Source organism: Pezoporus flaviventris, unplaced genomic scaffold, assembly GCF_033815535.1.
Source record: "Pezoporus flaviventris isolate CSIRO_AGI_PZ_B2104156 unplaced genomic scaffold, CSIRO_AGI_Pfla_v1 ptg000007l, whole genome shotgun sequence".
NCBI classification, from domain to species: Eukaryota; Metazoa; Chordata; class Aves; order Psittaciformes; family Psittacidae; genus Pezoporus; species Pezoporus flaviventris.
The window spans coordinates 19301773-19320596 of record NW_026892555.1 but is presented as its reverse complement, the minus strand read 5'-3'; the positions used below and the strand labels follow the sequence as shown (position 1 = coordinate 19320596).

At 41.7% G+C, this 18824-nt stretch overlaps 1 protein-coding gene across 2 annotated transcripts in view; it reads right to left on the bottom strand.

Annotated features, from left to right (window-relative positions):
• Positions 1 to 14785, bottom strand: part of DPYS (dihydropyrimidinase) — a 32582-nt gene extending 17797 nt beyond the window's left edge. For both annotated transcript variants that reach the window (XR_009742448.1, XM_061447956.1), the window contains exons 1-5: positions 14674 to 14785; positions 13519 to 13794; positions 9616 to 9774; positions 7245 to 7424; positions 5836 to 6025 (exon numbers count right to left, since the gene is read on the bottom strand). Coding sequence is in view for 1 of the 2 variants with exons in the window: in XM_061447956.1 (XP_061303940.1) it covers positions 5836 to 6025; positions 7245 to 7424; positions 9616 to 9774; positions 13519 to 13794; positions 14674 to 14769 (901 nt within the window). In the remaining variant the exon portion in view is untranslated. The remainder of the gene's footprint in view (positions 1 to 5835; positions 6026 to 7244; positions 7425 to 9615; positions 9775 to 13518; positions 13795 to 14673) is intronic.
• Positions 14786 to 18824: the final 4039 nt, after the last annotated feature.

Here is an 18824-nt window from a genome sequence, read left to right as displayed (position 1 = left end):
GACTCCCTCTTAGCATTATTAATTTGCTATAACCATCTCAGCATGCTCTGACATATCTCATATTTATGGTTTCATTTGGAGCATTCTAAGCTCCCAGTCCCACTTATCTACATATATTATAGGTTTACACTTGGACTCAAGGGTGAGACCACCACTGTTGTTTGGACTTGAATTCACGACTTAAGCAGTTATTTACTGGTTTTTGCATCTTATTTACAAAACTTAAAGCACTGAATATGAGGCCATCCATACATGTGATGTGACTACTCTGAAAGAGGACGTTTGAGTCAGATTAGTATTTTCCCAACTCAGAGCTGCTGCAGGTGTCAGGGGGATCTTGGCCTTCCCAGGAGAATTCCAAACACAGTATTGGAGAGCAGACTGAAACAAACCCTGATATACACAGAAACATCCTGCATATATAAACAATCTCCTATATTAACCTATTAGGCTTTTGACAGATTTTTCATAAGTAAAGTCAGCAGGAGGGGGAGGGAGGGGAGTGTGTTGTGGTGGTATTTACTACTATATCTAAACAAGATAAAGAAACTTCCATCTAAAGTAAACCTGAATTATGAATCATTAGGACATATGTAAAAACAATAAAAGTTAAAATGATAGGAAAAGAGTAAATGCTTAGCTTCCATAAATAATTTTCTTATCTCTGTTTTACAACATAAAATGAAAAGTCTCCAAGCTCACTTATATGCTGAGTTGATTTTAACTTATGTACCACAGCTGATGACAGTATTTCTGCAGTCAGAATTCAACCTGAGCAGCTCCCTTCATTCTCATGACTGGGAAGAAGTACAAGTCATTTCCTCGAGTGATTCTGAGTTTGAACACTGAAAGTTTAACAGACCACATCTGGACCCTTCTGCTGATTTCTCACATTTCACTTGGACCATGACTAGCCAGCCTGAAGGGTACAATAATATCAAGAGTCTACTTTAATCCAAATAACAAGGAAATTCTGAATTAAGGCTCTTTTAGCTCCACTGGCAGCAAGGAAATTCTGCATTTAAGTTCTTCTAGCTCAATTGGCTTCTGCCTATAGGCATAAAAGTGAAGTAATGCTGTAATAAATCAAGTCTTTCCATTTATTATGTTTTCCTTCATTCAATAAAAACAGCAAGCAGAAAGCGTTCTGAGCTGCTGGAAGTAATAGCTGTGGATTTGGTGACTTCTTCATCAGATGTGCAAACTGTCTAGCAAAACTATTGTCACATGAGTTACTTTATAAGAAGGAAGAACACGCAATTGTGTTTTATTTTACCACTTATCAGAACTCAGAGTTACAATCTTGAGAAACACCAACTAACATTCACGGGCTTGAAAAACTGGTCCCTGTGTGCTTATTCTAGTAAAAGTTTCAGAAGTACTTAAGATCATACAGGACATAAATACTGGCCAGCTATGATCTGAAAGAAACAGAACTGCAAGAAAGGGTTTATTGAATCAGGCATAGTATTGCATCAATTACACTATCTACAGTCTGGACCTGAGCTGCCCTGCATGAGCTGGCTGAACAGCCCACATTTTTTAGCTGCACTCCTGTGCTCAGCATCAGCTTGACAGTCTGTATACCCCCAGCTATGGACATGCCCTTCCTCTCACTAAGAGGAGACCTAAGCTGTGACTGATGGTAGGAAGTACTAACTTTCTAAGTCTAAGCAAGCTTCTTGTAATCTGATCAAGTACATATTTTTCTATGCACTCTTTTAAAAGGGGAACCTTGTTTTAAAAAATTACTTTTTAGTAAGATACTGCTTTCCTTTATATTTACTTCAAGATAATGATCTGCATTAGAAAATCTTATTTCCTTAGCTGTAACAGCACAGTTACAGCTACAGCACATGATCTCTAGTCTTTAGTACATCCAGAATGAAAGCATTTTTAAGTGGCAGTATAACTTGTATATCCCTAAATCACATTTTTTAGCCTTGCTTCCCCATTGGCATTACTGGCCAAAGGAATGGGCCACATTAGTTTTCTCTGGTAAGTTCACCTCAAGTAGTCCTAACAAGGACAGAGAGCTGCACTGACTGACACCAGCACTCCGCAGCTTTGTCTTCTCATTCTAGGAACAACTTTACACAATAGAAGGCAGAGGATCCTCTTTATCTTCCCACTCAAGAGAACAAGACTGTCATGCACACAGAGATATCAGAAGGCCCTTCTGTGGAATCAGACAGTTCCTCTACCTATTTGAGCAAGATTCAAGATCATGTTTTGCACAGGGATGAAGAAACAACCCACTGAGACAAGCAAGAACAGTTCTCACAGAGAGGTGCTCGTTTTGGCCCTCTCAAGTGGTGAACTATAGACCCATTGCTTTTGGCAAACAGATTGGAAGGGCCCCAGAAAAAGAACAGGATGGGGACTTCTGTTAACCTGTACCTCTCACAGTCACAACATGGAAATCTTGGATTTCCTGTTGGATATTCAGCAACACTGTAGCTGTACTGATGTACAGGCAAAGCATGCTGCTACAATCTGGAGATTTCCTTCTGTAAGTGGTGCTGCTAAAGATCAGAGCAGACATAGATGGGACTTTGTCATGGAGGAGAGAAGGCAGTTACTTAAGTTATTTCCCTAAAGTTTGCTTATTGTAGTATAAGAACTAGTATCCCTTTACAGTCTGTATGACTGATTTTAGTTTTTAAGGTCTGAGCCATACCTCACTGAAGACAACGGAATTATGCCTACTGTCTTCAGCAAACTGTATGAGGCCTTTGGTCTCCAGCTAAATGAGGGACAAAAAAGAATTGGACTATAACTTGTATTTTTGACTAGGAAAACTACCAACCCACAGGATTTGAGAAGTAATTCTTCAATTCTGGTATCACACTGCCACCCAGAAAATAGATTACGCTCACTGAAGAGCCATCTCTCCCCTTCTGAGGTTAGTGATGGAAGAGGAAGGTATATCAATCTTCCTCTGACATAGGCAGAGATGAGTATGCACCACACACTGTACTTCATGCTTGAAACTAACATGAAAAATTCCACAATTGTAAATAGTAGGAAGCTAGCAACATGAGATGAAGAAATAATCTTGAAAACATGAATAAACATGAATAAAGCATTATAGTGAATATTTCAAATGCTTGAGAGCCTTCTGATATTTAAGAGTTTACACAGCTTTTCCATTAAGGTGTTTTAACCTGTCCAAGCTGAATATCTTTCAGCAAAACATTTGGGCTTTGTTTATGTCATTCATACAATACTTTGAGAATTTTTTTTAATTTTTTTTTTTTTGCATGGAACTCCTTGTTTTGTATTACTACTTTTAACTGAAGAATGGAAAATAACTTTTACTGAAACTAACAGCAATGAATTTCTAATTGTCCGAAATTATGCAGATCGGTCTCATCAAAAACTATAATTGTTGTAACTAACTTTGTGGTACACTAGCTATCTTTAAAAATGTCTTACTCAGTCCTAGATTTTTGTTTCCTAAACAGTATACATCCATGAAAATATAAATTAATTATGGAGAGATGCTACGCATTGCTGTGCACAAAGGCAAGCATTGATGACTGACCACATCAACTCAGGAAACTAGAAAATTTAATTTGCACCACAATATGAGTTAAGCTGTACTACATTCGTCATTTTGCACATTGAAGAAACATACATATATCAAGTTAGTTATCAAACTGGCACTGGAGACTATTCTTACAACAAAGCCCAACAATATTTTACAGTATTTATGATCAGCATAGAATTTTTTACTCGAATAGTGTGTTATAAAACACCACCTCACATCTTAGCTCTTTCATGTTCACAGCCAGTGTTTTATCTTTAATCCTCTTGTAGTTAATGTTGACATCACACATGTGAATGTATAAATAAGCATATACTGATGGATACAATCCACATCACCAGCAGCACTGTCCTCTAGTGGAGGAATCTAATATAGCACAGTACCGAAAGATGTGCGAGTAAAAAATAGTTTCCGTTATAAACTTGAATTACTGATAAGTCTTGCTAGAAGTCATAAACAATGCATATTCTACATACATATATCCATCTATATTAGAGAATCATAGGATCATAGAATAGTTAGGGTTGGAAAGGACCTTAAGATCATATACTTCCAACTCCCCTGCCATGGGCAGAAACACCTCGCACTAAACCATGACACACTAGGCTCTGTCCAATCTGGACTTGAAGACCTCCAGGGATGGAGCATTCACAGCTTCCTTGGGCAACCCATTCCAGTGCCTCACCACTCCCACAGTTAAGAACTTCTTCCTTATATCCAATCTAAGCTTCCCCTGTTTAAGTTTGAATCTGTTACCCCTTGTCCTACCACTACAGTCCCTAATGAAGAGTCCCTCTCCAGCATCCTTATAGGCCCCCTCCAGATACTGGAAGGCTGCTATGAGATCTCCACGCAGCCTTCTCTTCTCCAGGCTGAACAGCCCCAACTTCCTCAGCCTGTCTTTATACGGGAGGTGCTCCAGTCCCCTGATCATCCTTGTGGCCCTTCTCTGGACTTGTTCCAACAGTTCCATGTCCTTTTTATGTTGAGGACACCAGAACTGCACACAATACTCCAAGTGAGGTCTCACAAGAGCAGAGCAGAGGGGCAGGATCACCTCCTTCAACCTGCTGGTCACGCTCCTTTTGATGCATCCCTGGATACAGTTGGCTTTCTGGGCTGCAAGCACACACAGCTGGCTCATGTTCATTTTCTCATTAACTAACACCCCCAAGTCCTCCGCAGGGCTGCTCTGAATCACTTCTCTGCCCAACCTGTAGCTGTGCCTGGGATTGCCCTGACCCAGGTGTAGGACTTTGCACTTGGCATGGTTAAATTTCATAAGGCTGGCATCAGCACATCTCAGAAGCATGTGAAGGTCCCTCTGGATGGCATTCCTTCCCTTAGTGTATCCACTGAACCACACAATGGTTCACACAATTAGCACAACATTTTCATGCACTTTGGTCAAGCTCTCATACTCCACATTTTGCTATTAATCTTCACCCGCTGTGTAAGAATTATCTAAAGTTAAAAAATAAGGAAACTGAGGTCTGTATGCAATTCATGTAAGGTCAGATAACGAGGACATACATTCCATACAGTTTTAGGCCCCCCAGATCATGGGCTTCTGTCCTGCTTCTTCCACCCATATAACATCTCCTCACAGTGCTGTTGTTCCACAGGCTGCCCTGGTTATATGAACCCACAGATAAGTAGGTAAAGACATTCAGAATCCCTATATTTTTCAAGCTGCTTCTAGCCTGCTCAACAGATAGTCGAGAGGGTCAGGCTTCCCTTGGCTGACCAGAACTATTTATAAGCCTTGCAGTGCATGACCTGAGAAACCCTTCCCTGACAGAATCAATGCTTTCAGATGTTGCCATCATCACCATGATTTCTAAGTGCCCAGTAAACAGGAATCCTTGTCATGTCATGGCACTGTCTGCAAAAATACAGTGTGGTCTCTGTTCTAGAATTCCTCATCCAAATAGCTGGTAAAGGCTTGCAGATTATAACTCTCAAGGAAGAGCAATAAAAGAGCACATTTTGTCTTAGACTGGTCACATAATTTTGAAAGCATCTTGGAGGTACAACACAAAGGAAAAAAAAGTTTGCTCCAGGGAGAATGGAAAGTCTCAATACCAGTTGGTGTTCTGCCACATTGCTTAACAGTCTTTGGGCCCCACAAAACACACACAGTTTAGACACCCCACTCCAAGATATTCACTCATGTTCTGAGGGTTATGGCACCCATGACAAGTAGAACACTGATGCTGTGTTGGGTTTTCCATGACCCTTTCTCCAATGCCATAGCTCGAACACAAAAGAATTAGGACTTTTACCTTCTCTTCGTGCATTACTTATCAATTTTCCCGCAGATTTACTCATTACGTGGACTACAAAAAGGGGGCAGTTTACAGCATTTGCTATAGAAATTGCTCTTTGTGTAGCTTCAGCTTCCACTTCTTCAGGACGAGACAGTGCATGCCCCTCAGGGCCAGTTATTCCCATTGCCAGCATCTTCTTTGTGCCCTGAACACACACAAAAACATAAGAGTCAGATACAGTGCAACCATGGTGTCATGAAAATGCTTCTGGCCAAATGGATCCTAAATGAGCCACTACAGCTAGCTTGAGAAAAAAAAAAAAAAACATCAAAAAGCAAACACCAAAAAACAACAAACAAGGTAGTTATGATTTTTTTTTTTTTCAAAGGAACTTACTGTTTTGTTATCTGAAATCCAACACTTCTCTTAACAATCATAGGTCTCAGAATACCAAAGTGACTTTAGAGAACACAATCTAAATCTACAAGCTTGCAGGGATAAATCACCCCTTTTGAAAGCCCTGCCCCTCCCTCAATATGTACTCTTAAATGATCACAGCCAGTAGCTGAGGTGACAGTACTAACCCCTCACTGGAAAGAAAAAAGAAAGATCTTTACTAAGCACAGATACACATCCAGAGCCTTTGAATGAGGCACCGAAGTTTTAAGAGGCTAAGATTTTGACCCTACTATATTCCAGGAATTTATGGTTTGCTGATTTGAGATTACGTAGCAGTAAATTAATTTCTGTTATGGGACCTGGGGCAGAGTCGAAGCACTAATGACTAGAATATCTGAAGAAACTCAAAGACATCGGTGTATACTCCCAGAACCTCCACACAGCACTAATATGGCAATAGCAAGTGTGAAGAGACTCTAACTAGGCACAGAGGGACCCATTAATAATTTTCTATAATGAAATTTTAAGTATGAAGGGTGGGACTTTTGTGCCCAGTCAGTGAAGCTTTCTCCATGCTTCTGGATTTGTTCCTGTTAGATGACTATGTTTGGAGAGACCTAGGGTTAGGCACTGCATACCTGATGTCTAAATACTTGGGTGAGTGTTCCCCCTTTGACCTGGTCTATGACCAAGCTCTGACTGTTCTCTTTGTCAGTCAAGTATACATATATATATTATACTTGCAATATATTATATTGCAAGTATAACTCTCATTATAACAGGATAATTTGCCTCCTGTCTACCCTGAATCCAAGACTCGAGATTACAATTTCTTAGCTCACCACAAGCATCCTTTACTGTCTTGGACATGAATGTTTGTCCTCAGTTCCCTGGAATTAAAATAGGGCAGAAAAGCCTTTCCCTGAGACACAGTGACAGCACTAATACAGCTATTGAAGGGCTTATAAATGGCAACAGGACCATTTATATTCTTCACTTTGATGGACAAAATGTCAAATGCCTACCTGTGCAATTAGCTCCCCATTTTCTGCATGGACTTGAGCAACTGTTCCGAGTTCCTTACAGCAGCAAAAAGCTTCATATAACTCCTCATCATTGAGCATATATATATCTTTATAGGCCATAAACATCTTGAAGGAGTTGACGCCTTTGTTTTGAACAAGAGTTTTCATTTCTTCCTTTACCTGAAAGACAGCAGTTTTTAAAAAACAGCAATATTATATTTAACCTGTTAATAATTTTATGTAATGAAATTGTAATTATGAAGGGTGATCCATCAAACATATGTTTAGTCCAAACAGCCCAAGTCACATATTTAAAGACTGACTTATATTATCTTTCTTCTAGAAAATTTATCCTTCAAGTACATAAGCCAGTACCACTGCAGTGTAGATATTGAAGGTACAAGCTAATTGCAGGAAGGGAACGATTTTTACAAAAGAAAGCAAAGCAGCATTTCACTCCAAATAAACCTCTTGATGTTGAAAACACCCAAGCCAATATTACAGTCAATGTATTCAATGTATACAGTATGGAGTTTTGAGAAAAACTGATTTTCAAAATTGGATCATAATAGGCTTCATCTTCTGGCAAATAACAGTGACAGAAAGTATCTCACATCCTGAAGCTTTGTCCTGACGCTGAACAACACCATGCAGCCTTTTGGAATGTTTTGTCATCAAGCAAAATGGCTCAAAACTCTAGACGGAAGTGTGCTTTTCTGGTTGGTTTTGTTGTTTGGTGTTTTTTTTGTTTGTTTTTGGTTTTGAACGAACTCCTTGATAGGATTCCCTGCTCCTGCTGGGGTCTGGGAAGCCCAGCAAAACTTTATGTCCCAAAGAAAGAAAGATGCAGATTTTAGCCCAAAGCTCTCTCCTATAATCAGTTCTAGCTGGCTAGCTAGAACTAACCTAAACTATCCATTACCTAACTTTGGCTCTCCCTTCCCAGTAAAATGATGGTGACACTAATTGATGTGTATCTGTGATACTATTACAATTTCAACAGGATTAATTCCTTTCAGAGAGTAAAACATTGTTTTTCATCTTGTCTGTAATTATCTGGTTGGATCTGCCTAAGAAATGTTTGATATAAAACTCAAGGAAATTTTCTGGACTTATCCAGAGGAGGAGTAAATACCCAACACAAGATCCTGCTCTGGCACAAATATAGAGGCATGTCATTTATTTTCTTCTTTACTATTTACTATGACTAAGGAAAAGCATTATGAAGAATGTATGTTTTTAATCAATCCTGAGGAGATGACAACTAATTAAAATGGCATGAAATACCTGTTGTCTTTACCCAGATCTTTTACAGCTACAAAACATCAGACCTTTCTATTTGTTTCATTCTTGGCCTTTAAAAAAAGTTAACTTCTTAACATAAACCAGAACATTTCATTGATTTACACCTCACTAGTTTTATTGGATTTTTCGGTACAATGCCACTGTTCTCTACGGAGGCGGTTTCAAACACACATTCCTCAAACTTCGCTGAAGAATTTATTTTATGTCTTTGCTTTGAGCTAGAAGTTGCAGCCAGTCTATTTAGTGCTTAGTGCTCAGTGCTCAGAATACCAAAGATGGTGTGTTTGCAGAGTGAAGGCTTTGGTTCATATATGTTAAAAGCCAAAACTTAGAGAAAGTACTCATATTTTAAAACGGAATTTACTTAATGTATCTATGTACTGATGCACATCCTCTGAGGATCCAAAGTGGTCTTGTAAAATATGGGTCAGGTTCAGATAGATAGCACCTGAAAAGTTAATTTATTCAGTAAAGCTTTCAGGCTATCAGCAAACATTCACACAACAAGGATGATTTTCCAATATGTAAATTCCAGAAAGCTTTTTTCAGATATCTAATAGTCAAGTAACTATTGGCTGCAGTCCTGCTTTGGAGGATATGGAGATATCTTTATGGAGATATTACTGCAGTCAGCAAAAACAAAAACACACCACCACCGCCAAAACAACCCCCAAACAAACAAACAAACAAACAAAAAAAACATCACAACCAAGACTCAACAGGAGCATAAGTTATCAAGTGTTCAAGAAATAAAAGGCAAAATTTATGCAAACACCTCTTACTCCCTCTAATTTGCCTGGTCTTGGTCTTGCACAACTGCATCCTTTAACTTTGAGCAGTATTATTCAAAGACACAGGCTATCTGCAGACTTTCTTTCTTTCTTTTTTGGGGGGGTATTTTTTTTCAAACACATGTACTTTCAGAAGGGTTTGGACTATTTCAAATGTAGTTTTTATACACAAAAATACTATCACACTGCCCGCAAGCTATATTTAGCACATAAGGACTAATTCAAAGCAGGTGTGGCACCAATTCATGGAATTGAAAATCAGCTATTGCGTTTACCTTACTGCTCCACCACGTAACTGCCACATGCAGGGAATAATCACAGCAGACTTTAGGGTCTGCCCAGCTTTTCCATGTGTCAAAGGCTTTGATCAGAGAACAGCCTTTGTGAGGGATGGCAAAGTCAATGATCATAGTGGTTCCTCCTGCTACAGCAGCCTGAAAGGGAGCAAGTTAATATTTAGTATTGGAGAGAATGCAGATTTCCTCCCACCCTCTCTATCTTGATACACTGAAAAGCGAAAACTCACTGAAGAGTTCCCCTGAGTAAAGTCTGAACTTGCAAAATGATTGTGGAGATTAATTTTGCTTCCTTTGAGAAGGCTGTTTTCAAACAGGCATTCAGGAGAATCATGAGGAAGTTCTCAGACTGAAAGAAAAGTTTTCACACAGGTACAGAATCTCACAACAAGTTTGGAGATGAGTGCAACACTGATGCATCACTGAGTTTCCTGAAAAATGTAGGATCACTGAGAAAGAAGAGCACCAGAAGACCATGATCAACTTGAGAAATGCTACCTTGGAGTCTATGCAGTTGAATAAAAAAAAGCCAGTATGTCAGGAAAGTATTGACGGGCAGATACAAAATGAAAAAGAACATATTCAGTCTGAAAACCTACTTTGAAAATCCCTAAACTCTTGTCCAATACCAAATGATTACCTTTTTTGTGTGTGTGTGTGTTTTCCTTTAAAGGATCTTTGTTAGTCATTTCCAGAAACCAGATCCTCAACTAACAGAAACTGACCCAACACAGAAATTCCTTTGTTGTAATTGTTGCAGTCTTCCAGATTGCCGTAATGGTTGCAATTAGTCAGAGAAATCCTCTCTGTTTGCTCTGAACAACATCCCCTTGCACCTCAGAGACAACCAATTCAGATAAGATTCATACTACTCTTCCTCTTTCTAGATCAGTTAACTCTTTCCTCTCTTTTACTTATCAATCAGAAATATAACTGTAAATATGTCAGTACATTTTGCAAAGACGTTTAGAGAGTGACAAACATTTGTGAAGCTGAGATGAATTGAGCAAACATTTTCTCCAAGCGAAGTTGATCAAACTGTAATTTTTTTTTCCAACAAGACAGATTGCTTTCTTTTCAAACAGGATTTAGAATTAAGGAATATTTATAGACTTGAAGAAAAAAAAAGTCATGGGTTGCAAACTCCACTCAAATTCTCTTTTTTCCCTAACATCTTTTTTTTCCTCTCTCTTGTCAGGAGAGGTATTCTGTGCCTTTATTTATTCAGCTGAACGGGTACCTCTTGGCTAATCATTGTAGTGTATTTTGCAATACTTGGAACACAGCTCTGTCTCTTGCCAGAATATCTGCAAGATGATGACCTTCAGTAAATAGCTCTGAACGCATTCCACACTTAGACTTGGATTAAAAGGGCCCACAATATCTAACTTTCTGACATCTGATCACTTGGCTGGATCTTGAGTCTTCTCTTAGGCACTATCTGCTCATCCTGTTTTGTGTATGCAGTCTCTGTTTTGCAGCCTCCCTTACCAGCGACTCAAAAAAGTTATTCAAAAAACTTCAAACCTAAAAAATAAAAATACTTCTTTCTTTTTTGAAAGTTAGCACACAATTCATCTTCCCTACTTTGGGACATGACAGTGCAGGCACCTATATTCCAGTTAGTCTTCATCTTTGTTTTTTTTTAAACAATGAAAGCATTCTAAGAATGCAGTCACTAACACCTTACAAAGGCATCTTAAAAGAAAGCCACAGTCACTGCAGTTTCTTTTACATATTTTTTCCTCTCAAACAAAATCATCTTCTGGCTTAAGTCACATTTGTTTGATTTCTCTTGCAATGTCAAATTTCTAGATATACTGTTGATAATCAGTTTACAAAAGTGGTCTTCACAGAGAAATAAAGGATTGTTGCGGAAAATGAAAACATATTAATATATATATGTGTACTATCAGATAAAGTAAGTATTCCAGAAATCAAATTCTGCATGTCATTCAGACAGGAAACATACCCTGTGATGTCTGTAGACAAGCAGAACAGACATTGTGGACTTGATTTTTTTTCTCTCCACTTATCACAAGAAGCAGCATGAAGGCCAAAATCTGCTGTGGAAGCCATTATGGTAACTAAAATTTTATTTTTTTTCCAACAAGTATTTCCTGTCTATGGACATCTTAAAAAGACAGCACTGATAGGCCCATATAATACTAGATTCCTTAATTTCTACCAGATAGCTACAGATATCCATTATCATATTTATAATACCTTTCCAGCAATCAGTTCTGGAGGTAGGAAAGCTGTAGCTTTTCTTTTGCATCTTACGTCTGACTTGGGGAGACATGTTATTTTTGGTATAGCAGCCATTTTGGTATGTCTGGGAAGATCTGCTGCTATGGACAAATTAATTTTTTTGTCAAAGTTTTGCAGAATAATTACAGTCTATCATAATGAGCCACTACAATTTCTGTGCTCATTGAAAAAAACAACTCTAGTGCTTAAAACTATCCAGTGTAAAATATTTCCATTCAAATAACAGCAGCAACACCAGCAAATCTATCTTGAGCTAGAACAAATATTGTTATTGAAAGAAATATGCCAGTAATTTAAGGATAGCATACAGGTCATTTGTAGTCCTCCTTTCAGTACTCTGGAGTCAGCATTAGAAGAAGTTAGCTCCTTGTTAAGAGTATGAAAATGTACAATAAGGGGGAAACAAGACAAGGCCAGGTTACACAGAGCTTGGAGGAACTGGTCTAGTAGAAGGTGTCCCTGCCCATAGCAGGGGGTTGGAGCTAGATAAGCTTTAAGGTCTCTTCCAACCTAAACCATTCTATGACTCTATGATTAGACCACTCAGACAATCTAAAGTGCACTCTCATGACATGATGCGGCATGCAAGAAATTAAATTTCCTGCTGAAGAACAGGGTCAATCTTAGCAAGACTGCAAACTTTACATGTTCTTAATAGTTGCGTGACTACTGCATCACACTATTTGTTAAAATGAGTTGAGTTTAACTTTTTCAACTATTTCAAAGAGGAAAACTGTAGTTTGCAGACCACAAAAAATGCACACTGGTGAAATCCATTTATTTTGAAGGCATGCATTACACTATTGCTTTCTGCTTTTTAGCAAACCCCAGTTCTGCTGTGAGAAGTACAGGATATAATAGGCTGCCTGAGGATGCTGTCTAGCAGACAAGCAAAGTAGAGCAGTGTGATCCCTTCTGCAGGCAAAGGATTTCAGCATGCACAGCAAAGCTTAGGGAAGTACCTTGCAAATTTGAGGGAGCTCTGTATTTTTACTATATGGAGATAATGCATAATACTGTTAATAGTAGTAATTGATACACTGATAATGCAAGGAATGCAATGAGATCAGCTAAAAAGCTGGGGAAAACCCCAACCCCACTCCACATATAAAACTGGGAGAAATAAGACAGTTTTAGAAAGTGTATTTGAACTGGACTATCATCGAGAGACACAGTGAGGTCTGCAGTGAATGAATGACAGAAGAAAAGCTTGCACTGCCCCTTGCTAAAAGTTCAGATTACCACATAGGTGCTTCCAGGGCACTAAGGAATTACACTGTTGCTTTAGATAACCTTTGCTCAAAAAAAGTATAAGGCTTGTTGCATGCACCAATGCAAGCTGTAGTCTGCATGAGGACAACCAGGGCAAATGACTGCACTTAACTTGTCACCTGCAGCCAGAAATGTCTGAAAGAACCAAAATAACACACCGGTTGAAGGTGGACCTCCGAGTATCCCAACTGCTTATGACAGTGTCCCAGCCAAGGGACAGTAACAATTGCCAGTGCTTGATTCACATCCATTGTTTTGTTAAGTACTACTGAATAACCAGCAGACATCCCTTTCTGCAAAAGCCCAAATGCACACACAGACACGTATATATGCACCCACCTTGGTTCCTGAATAGAAGTCATCTTTTGACCTGCTGCCCATAAAAGGGAACTGCATGTGTGTATGGGTATCGATGCCTCCAGGGATCACCAGCCTGTTGGTTGCATCCAGCACAATGAGTCCAGTCAGTGGCTCAGGGTTTAGGTTTGGTCCCACTTGCTGCACCACTCCATCTTCCACATACACGTCAGCCTCCACAGAGAGGTCATCATTCACAACTTTCCCCCCCTTGATCAGAAGCCTCTGCTGCGCCAGCTTTTGGGGTGGCGTGGGAGCCTAGAAGGCAAAAGTGAGGCTCAGAAAGCTGCTCTTGCCTGGAAGTATTTCACTGACCACCCTTCTCCCAGAACAGGGGTTATCTCCAAATGGTTCTAAACAAATACCACACAGCGCTCTTTAAACAGAACTGCCCCTCTGCCCCTAGCAGCTCCTCCTACGGCCTCCAATAGAGGACCAATGCCCTGCAAATGCAGGGAAATGCCCACAGGGTGGCAGAGTGTTGGCTTCGGGCCCTTTGCGCTCCAGAATCTGCCTTGAAGAAAACAAGGCTAGGCTTTCAAAAGTGCCTGACTCACGGCACTGGCTCCATCCAGCCTGCCCTGTATACCCCAGGGTTTGAAACACGCTGGCCTGTTCTGAGAGTGTGGCCATTCATCAGCTTGTGATGCCCAAAGGTGACCCAAGCTCTTTGCATCGGGGTTTGAGGAAACCAAGGGTGACCTGAGCTCTCCACAGGAGTGGCCAGGGAGCCCAAGGGTGACCTTAGCTCACTGCAGCTTGTGCAGTGGGGCCGGGAGAGGACCGGACTGCAGTGCTCCAGGCACTGCGCCCATCTCAGCCGAGCCACACAGAGCACTATGGCGGGGTTCGCCCTGCTGCCACGGGACTGAGCCACCGCCGGTGCACATCAGAACTACTCCCGAGCTGATTCTCAGGTGATCACTTGGAACACACAGCCCTCGGGACCCAAACACACACACACCGCAGTGCCACTGCACGGACACTGCAAGGGCAGGCGGGGAACACACACACCGCAGTGCCACTGCACGGACACTACAAGGGCAGGCGGGGAACACACACACCGCAGTGCCACTGCACGGACACTACAAGGGCAGGCGGGGACAGCGCCCTGAGGCTGCCGCGGCCCCTGCTCACCCTGGCAGCAGGAGGAGGTTCCAGCGGCACAGTCGTGTGGCCGCTGTCGAAGGACCACGTGAAAACCATCTTGCGGTAGCCGCCGCCTTGCGCCATGTGCGCCACCGCCCCCTTGCCCTGGCCGCTGTGCGCAGCCCAGCGCCCCGCTGCTCCCCCCCCCGGTGCCGCGCGGTGCCCTCCGCACAACTGCCTCCGGCCCGACCCTGACCGGCCCGGGCCGCGCAGGCAGCAACGGCCGCTCCGGCCGCCCTTTCACCGGCCCTCAGCCCTCGCGGGGCCCTGCCCGAAGGCCGCGGCGGCGGGACCTTGGGAAAGAAGGGCCGGGCTGCTGCGGTGGGCCTCGGACAAGGCTGGGTGGCCCCGCTGGGAGAGGCGGCCTGTGGGTTTCAGAACACAGGCACGGAAAACAGGGGGGAAGGTGGAATTACGAGTGGAAAATGAGCTAAGAGCTTGGAGCAGAAGAAGAGGGAAGTCGTGCTCTGCACCACGCCAGAGGAATGCGCTTATGTGGACTTTTCCTGCTGCCTCCAGTAACCTGGGTTTGCACGCTCAGCAGCGACACTGCTCAAGCGTGTCCCTGAAACTGCTGAGCACCAGCATCTTCATCCCCTCGACCTCTTCTAGGTCAGTGAGGAATGCTTCAGAAGACAGAATAGTGTCCCTGAGGGCTGTGAGAGGGTGCACACATATATGGCCAGAAAGACACTTAGATGACACCGGTTTTGGAAAACAACCTTCCCATCAGCAAGTGATGTTCCTTTTCTCCCAATGGGTAGGAGAGCTGTACCAGATATTTGTATCTGAGCATCCCAAATTTTGTCTTGTGCCTCACCTGTGTGGTGGGACAGAGACCCAGCAGGATTCATTGCTCCACACAGCAACAGAAAAGCTCACAACTCATTTGGAAAAGCAGAGCAGAGAATGAGAGCAGTAAAGTGAAATGCCCAAGGCTTGTGGGGCAGCTGTGCCTGGCTGAATGGACAGGAAAGAACAACCTCCACCTACCATGTCTGCCACATTTAAAGCCAGTAGAAAGAAAGGGACCGACATACTGTGATGAGAATTCAGGCAGGAACTCTGGCTTGCTAATTACAATGGTATCGATGAGCCAGGAATAGCTGAGTTCCAGCAATATGATTATTCAGATGAAGAGCTAGGGATTAAAGATGCAGGAAGGAAGTTAAGTGAGTTAAGTGAGGAGAGGGGGTGGCAAAGACAGAGGTTCCTTTGGTCACATGTAGTCATGTGGGGTGCAGCAGACAGGTTCATATGCCTTCCCAGATGGGAACAGCATCCACAGATTATTTGGTATTTATTGGCAAAGAGGATTCACCCTGAATTCCCCAGCCTGTTGCCAAAACTGCCAGCTTAAACCAGTGACTTTCTTACTATTTCTTCGTGTTCAATGAACGTTTAGTTATTTCTATGGAACGAGTTTCTACACGACAGACGTAGATAACCGCTTCCAAGCATGCTCTTGTGCTAGGGGCAGCGGTAAACCTTTCCTACTTAAATCCTTCTCCCAAATTGGGCAGAGAGAGATCTGGAGGCAGGCCTGCCACCACACAGCAGACTATGGTAAACACCAGCGTACTCAGTTCCCTTTTTTTTTGTGAGTTGTACAGGGAAGAGCTGACCCTGATCAAAATCCTGTTTACCTCTGTTTCTGGATGCCATTGGGCTTGAGCTACATTGCCCCTCTTCTGATTTCCTCCTGGCTAATTTAGACTTTGTGGATTGTACTCTTAAGTGTCTAAACCTTCCTACCTGTAACTTCATGTCCACATCAGAGCTGCAGGCCCCCAAACTAGCGAGGTAATTGTCAGGTCTTATAATGCTGTGCTTAGGAAAACTGAATTTATTCCACAAGTGGTTTTGAACACATTAAATAGGTTATTGGCAGATAATGAGATTCTGTCTAAGCAGTCCTTTTATTTAGTCTGTTTGGACGAACAAGATAATCTCACATCAGTTGCATTTATGTACATTTGGTAAATATTCGGTATTTCACAGCTCAGCTGTCCCTGGAAGTAATGGCCTGAAATACTACCTGTGGGACAGAAATAATCCTTATCATACTGTAAGAAGACAATTGATCCCATATTTTTAGTCACCACTGAGTAAGTGTTGCTGCTTCAATGAGGCTTCTGGTTCCAAATTGGCTTTGTAACCTTCATTCAGCCACAAAACATTTTACTTGTTGTCCTTTCCTTTGCACAGTTTAAAACAAAACTTTGCTCTGTAATCAGTACTGCTGTACTGGTTTGGGCTGGGAGAGGCTTAAATTTCTTCACAGTAGCTGATGTGGGGCATGCTTTGGATTTGTGCTGAAAACAGTGTTGATAACACAGGGATGTTTTGGTCACTGCTGAGCAGGGCTTACAGCGTCAAGGCCTTTTCTGCTTCTTGCCCCACCCCATCAGTCATTGGGCTGGGGATGCACAAGAAGTTGGGAAGGGACACAAGTGGGAGAGCTGACCCCAAATGACCCAAGGGATATTCCACACCATATGGTGTCATCCTTGGTATATAAATGTAGGGGAATAAGAAGGAAGGGGGGGTATTTGGAGTGATGGTGTTTGTCTTCCCAAGTAACCAGTAGGCGTGATGGAACCCTGCATTCCTGGAGATGGCTGAACCATGGAAGTAGTGAACTAATTCCTTGTTTTGCTTTGCTTCTGTGTGCAGCTTTTACTTGTCTATTAACCTTTTTCTCAAATCTGTGAGGTTTTGCGCTTTTGCACTTTCACCTTCTAATTCTCTCCCCCATAGAATCATAGAATAGTTAGGGTTGGAAAGGACCTTAAGATCATCTAGTTCCAACCCCCTGCCGTGGGCAGGGACACCTTACGCTAAATCGTATCACCCAAGGCCTCATCCAACCTGGTCTTGAACACTGCCAGGGATGGAGCATTCACAACCTCCCTGGACAACCCACTCCAGTGTCTCACCACCCTAACAGGAAAGAATTTCCTTCTTATATCCAACCTAAACTTCCCCTGTTAAAAGTTTTAACCCATTACCCCTTGTCCTGTCACTAGTCAAATCCTAAAAGAGGAGAGAAAGGAAAGAGTTTTAGCTATCAATCTGCTTATTTCTCCATACTTCCAGTGACTTGGCAAAAGTACAAGACAGACTTCCCCCTTGTCATTTCAGTACTTACCATATTTTGGGGCAACTGAATTGTAGCTCGTGTCTTGGAGGTGTGTAGTTACCAACTGGTTATTTTCAGAAACCCACAGGTAGGGAATAAAAGAGATACAACCAAAACACCTCACAAACCAACAGAACACACCCCACAAAAAGCCTCATCACAGCTACAGGAAGATTGAAGCTGTTGATAATTTGACAATTGCTGCAGGAGAGTGAAACAGGCCAGTAAACATTCACTTTTCAGAAAGGAAGCAAAACCTCATCCTAACAGGACAAGCTGTGATTAACTTTGATCTGCAGCGAGTATTTAATGTAAAAGAGTCACTGAAAAGGTATTTGTGTCCCAAACTTGGTCTGTGACTTCCCTAGACTGAATCCAAGCTTTGCCACAAGTTCCTGCTTTGGCATTTAGTTAGGGAGTAGAACACAAGATACTGTAACTAATTCCAGCATCCTCTCCAGGAACCTGTTTTGAAAGGTGATTTACCAGCAATACTTGCTGAACTTGTCCAGAAAATGGACTTTACTTTGGAAACCAAACAAGCCTTTGCAGCATCCGAAGCTCAGTCAGCCCACTGAGTTTCAATCCAAATCAAATCACAAGTGTGATATGTGAAAAGGAGCAATGACAAACTCTTTCTATACTTGGAAAGCTTTACATGAGGAAAAAAGTTGCCTCACAGTAACCTACATTCTTCAAAGCCTTCAGATGAAAGTGATTTATTACAGAAGATAATTCCAGTGAGTCATTCTGACGTTTGTTCAAAATGCCCCAGCATTGTAGCAAAGCTAAATCAAGAATGACTTAAACAAGGTACTAATTCATGCTCCCCAGAATAAAAAGAAATGAAGTAATATGCTTTAATGGAACTCTCCATAAAAACAAGCCAATCCCTTCCCCTCACCCCAGTCACCAATACATTAATCAAAAGAAAAATCGAGCACTTACTTAAAATCACTGAGAAAAAAACAACCAAAAACCACTGCAACAAATTAGC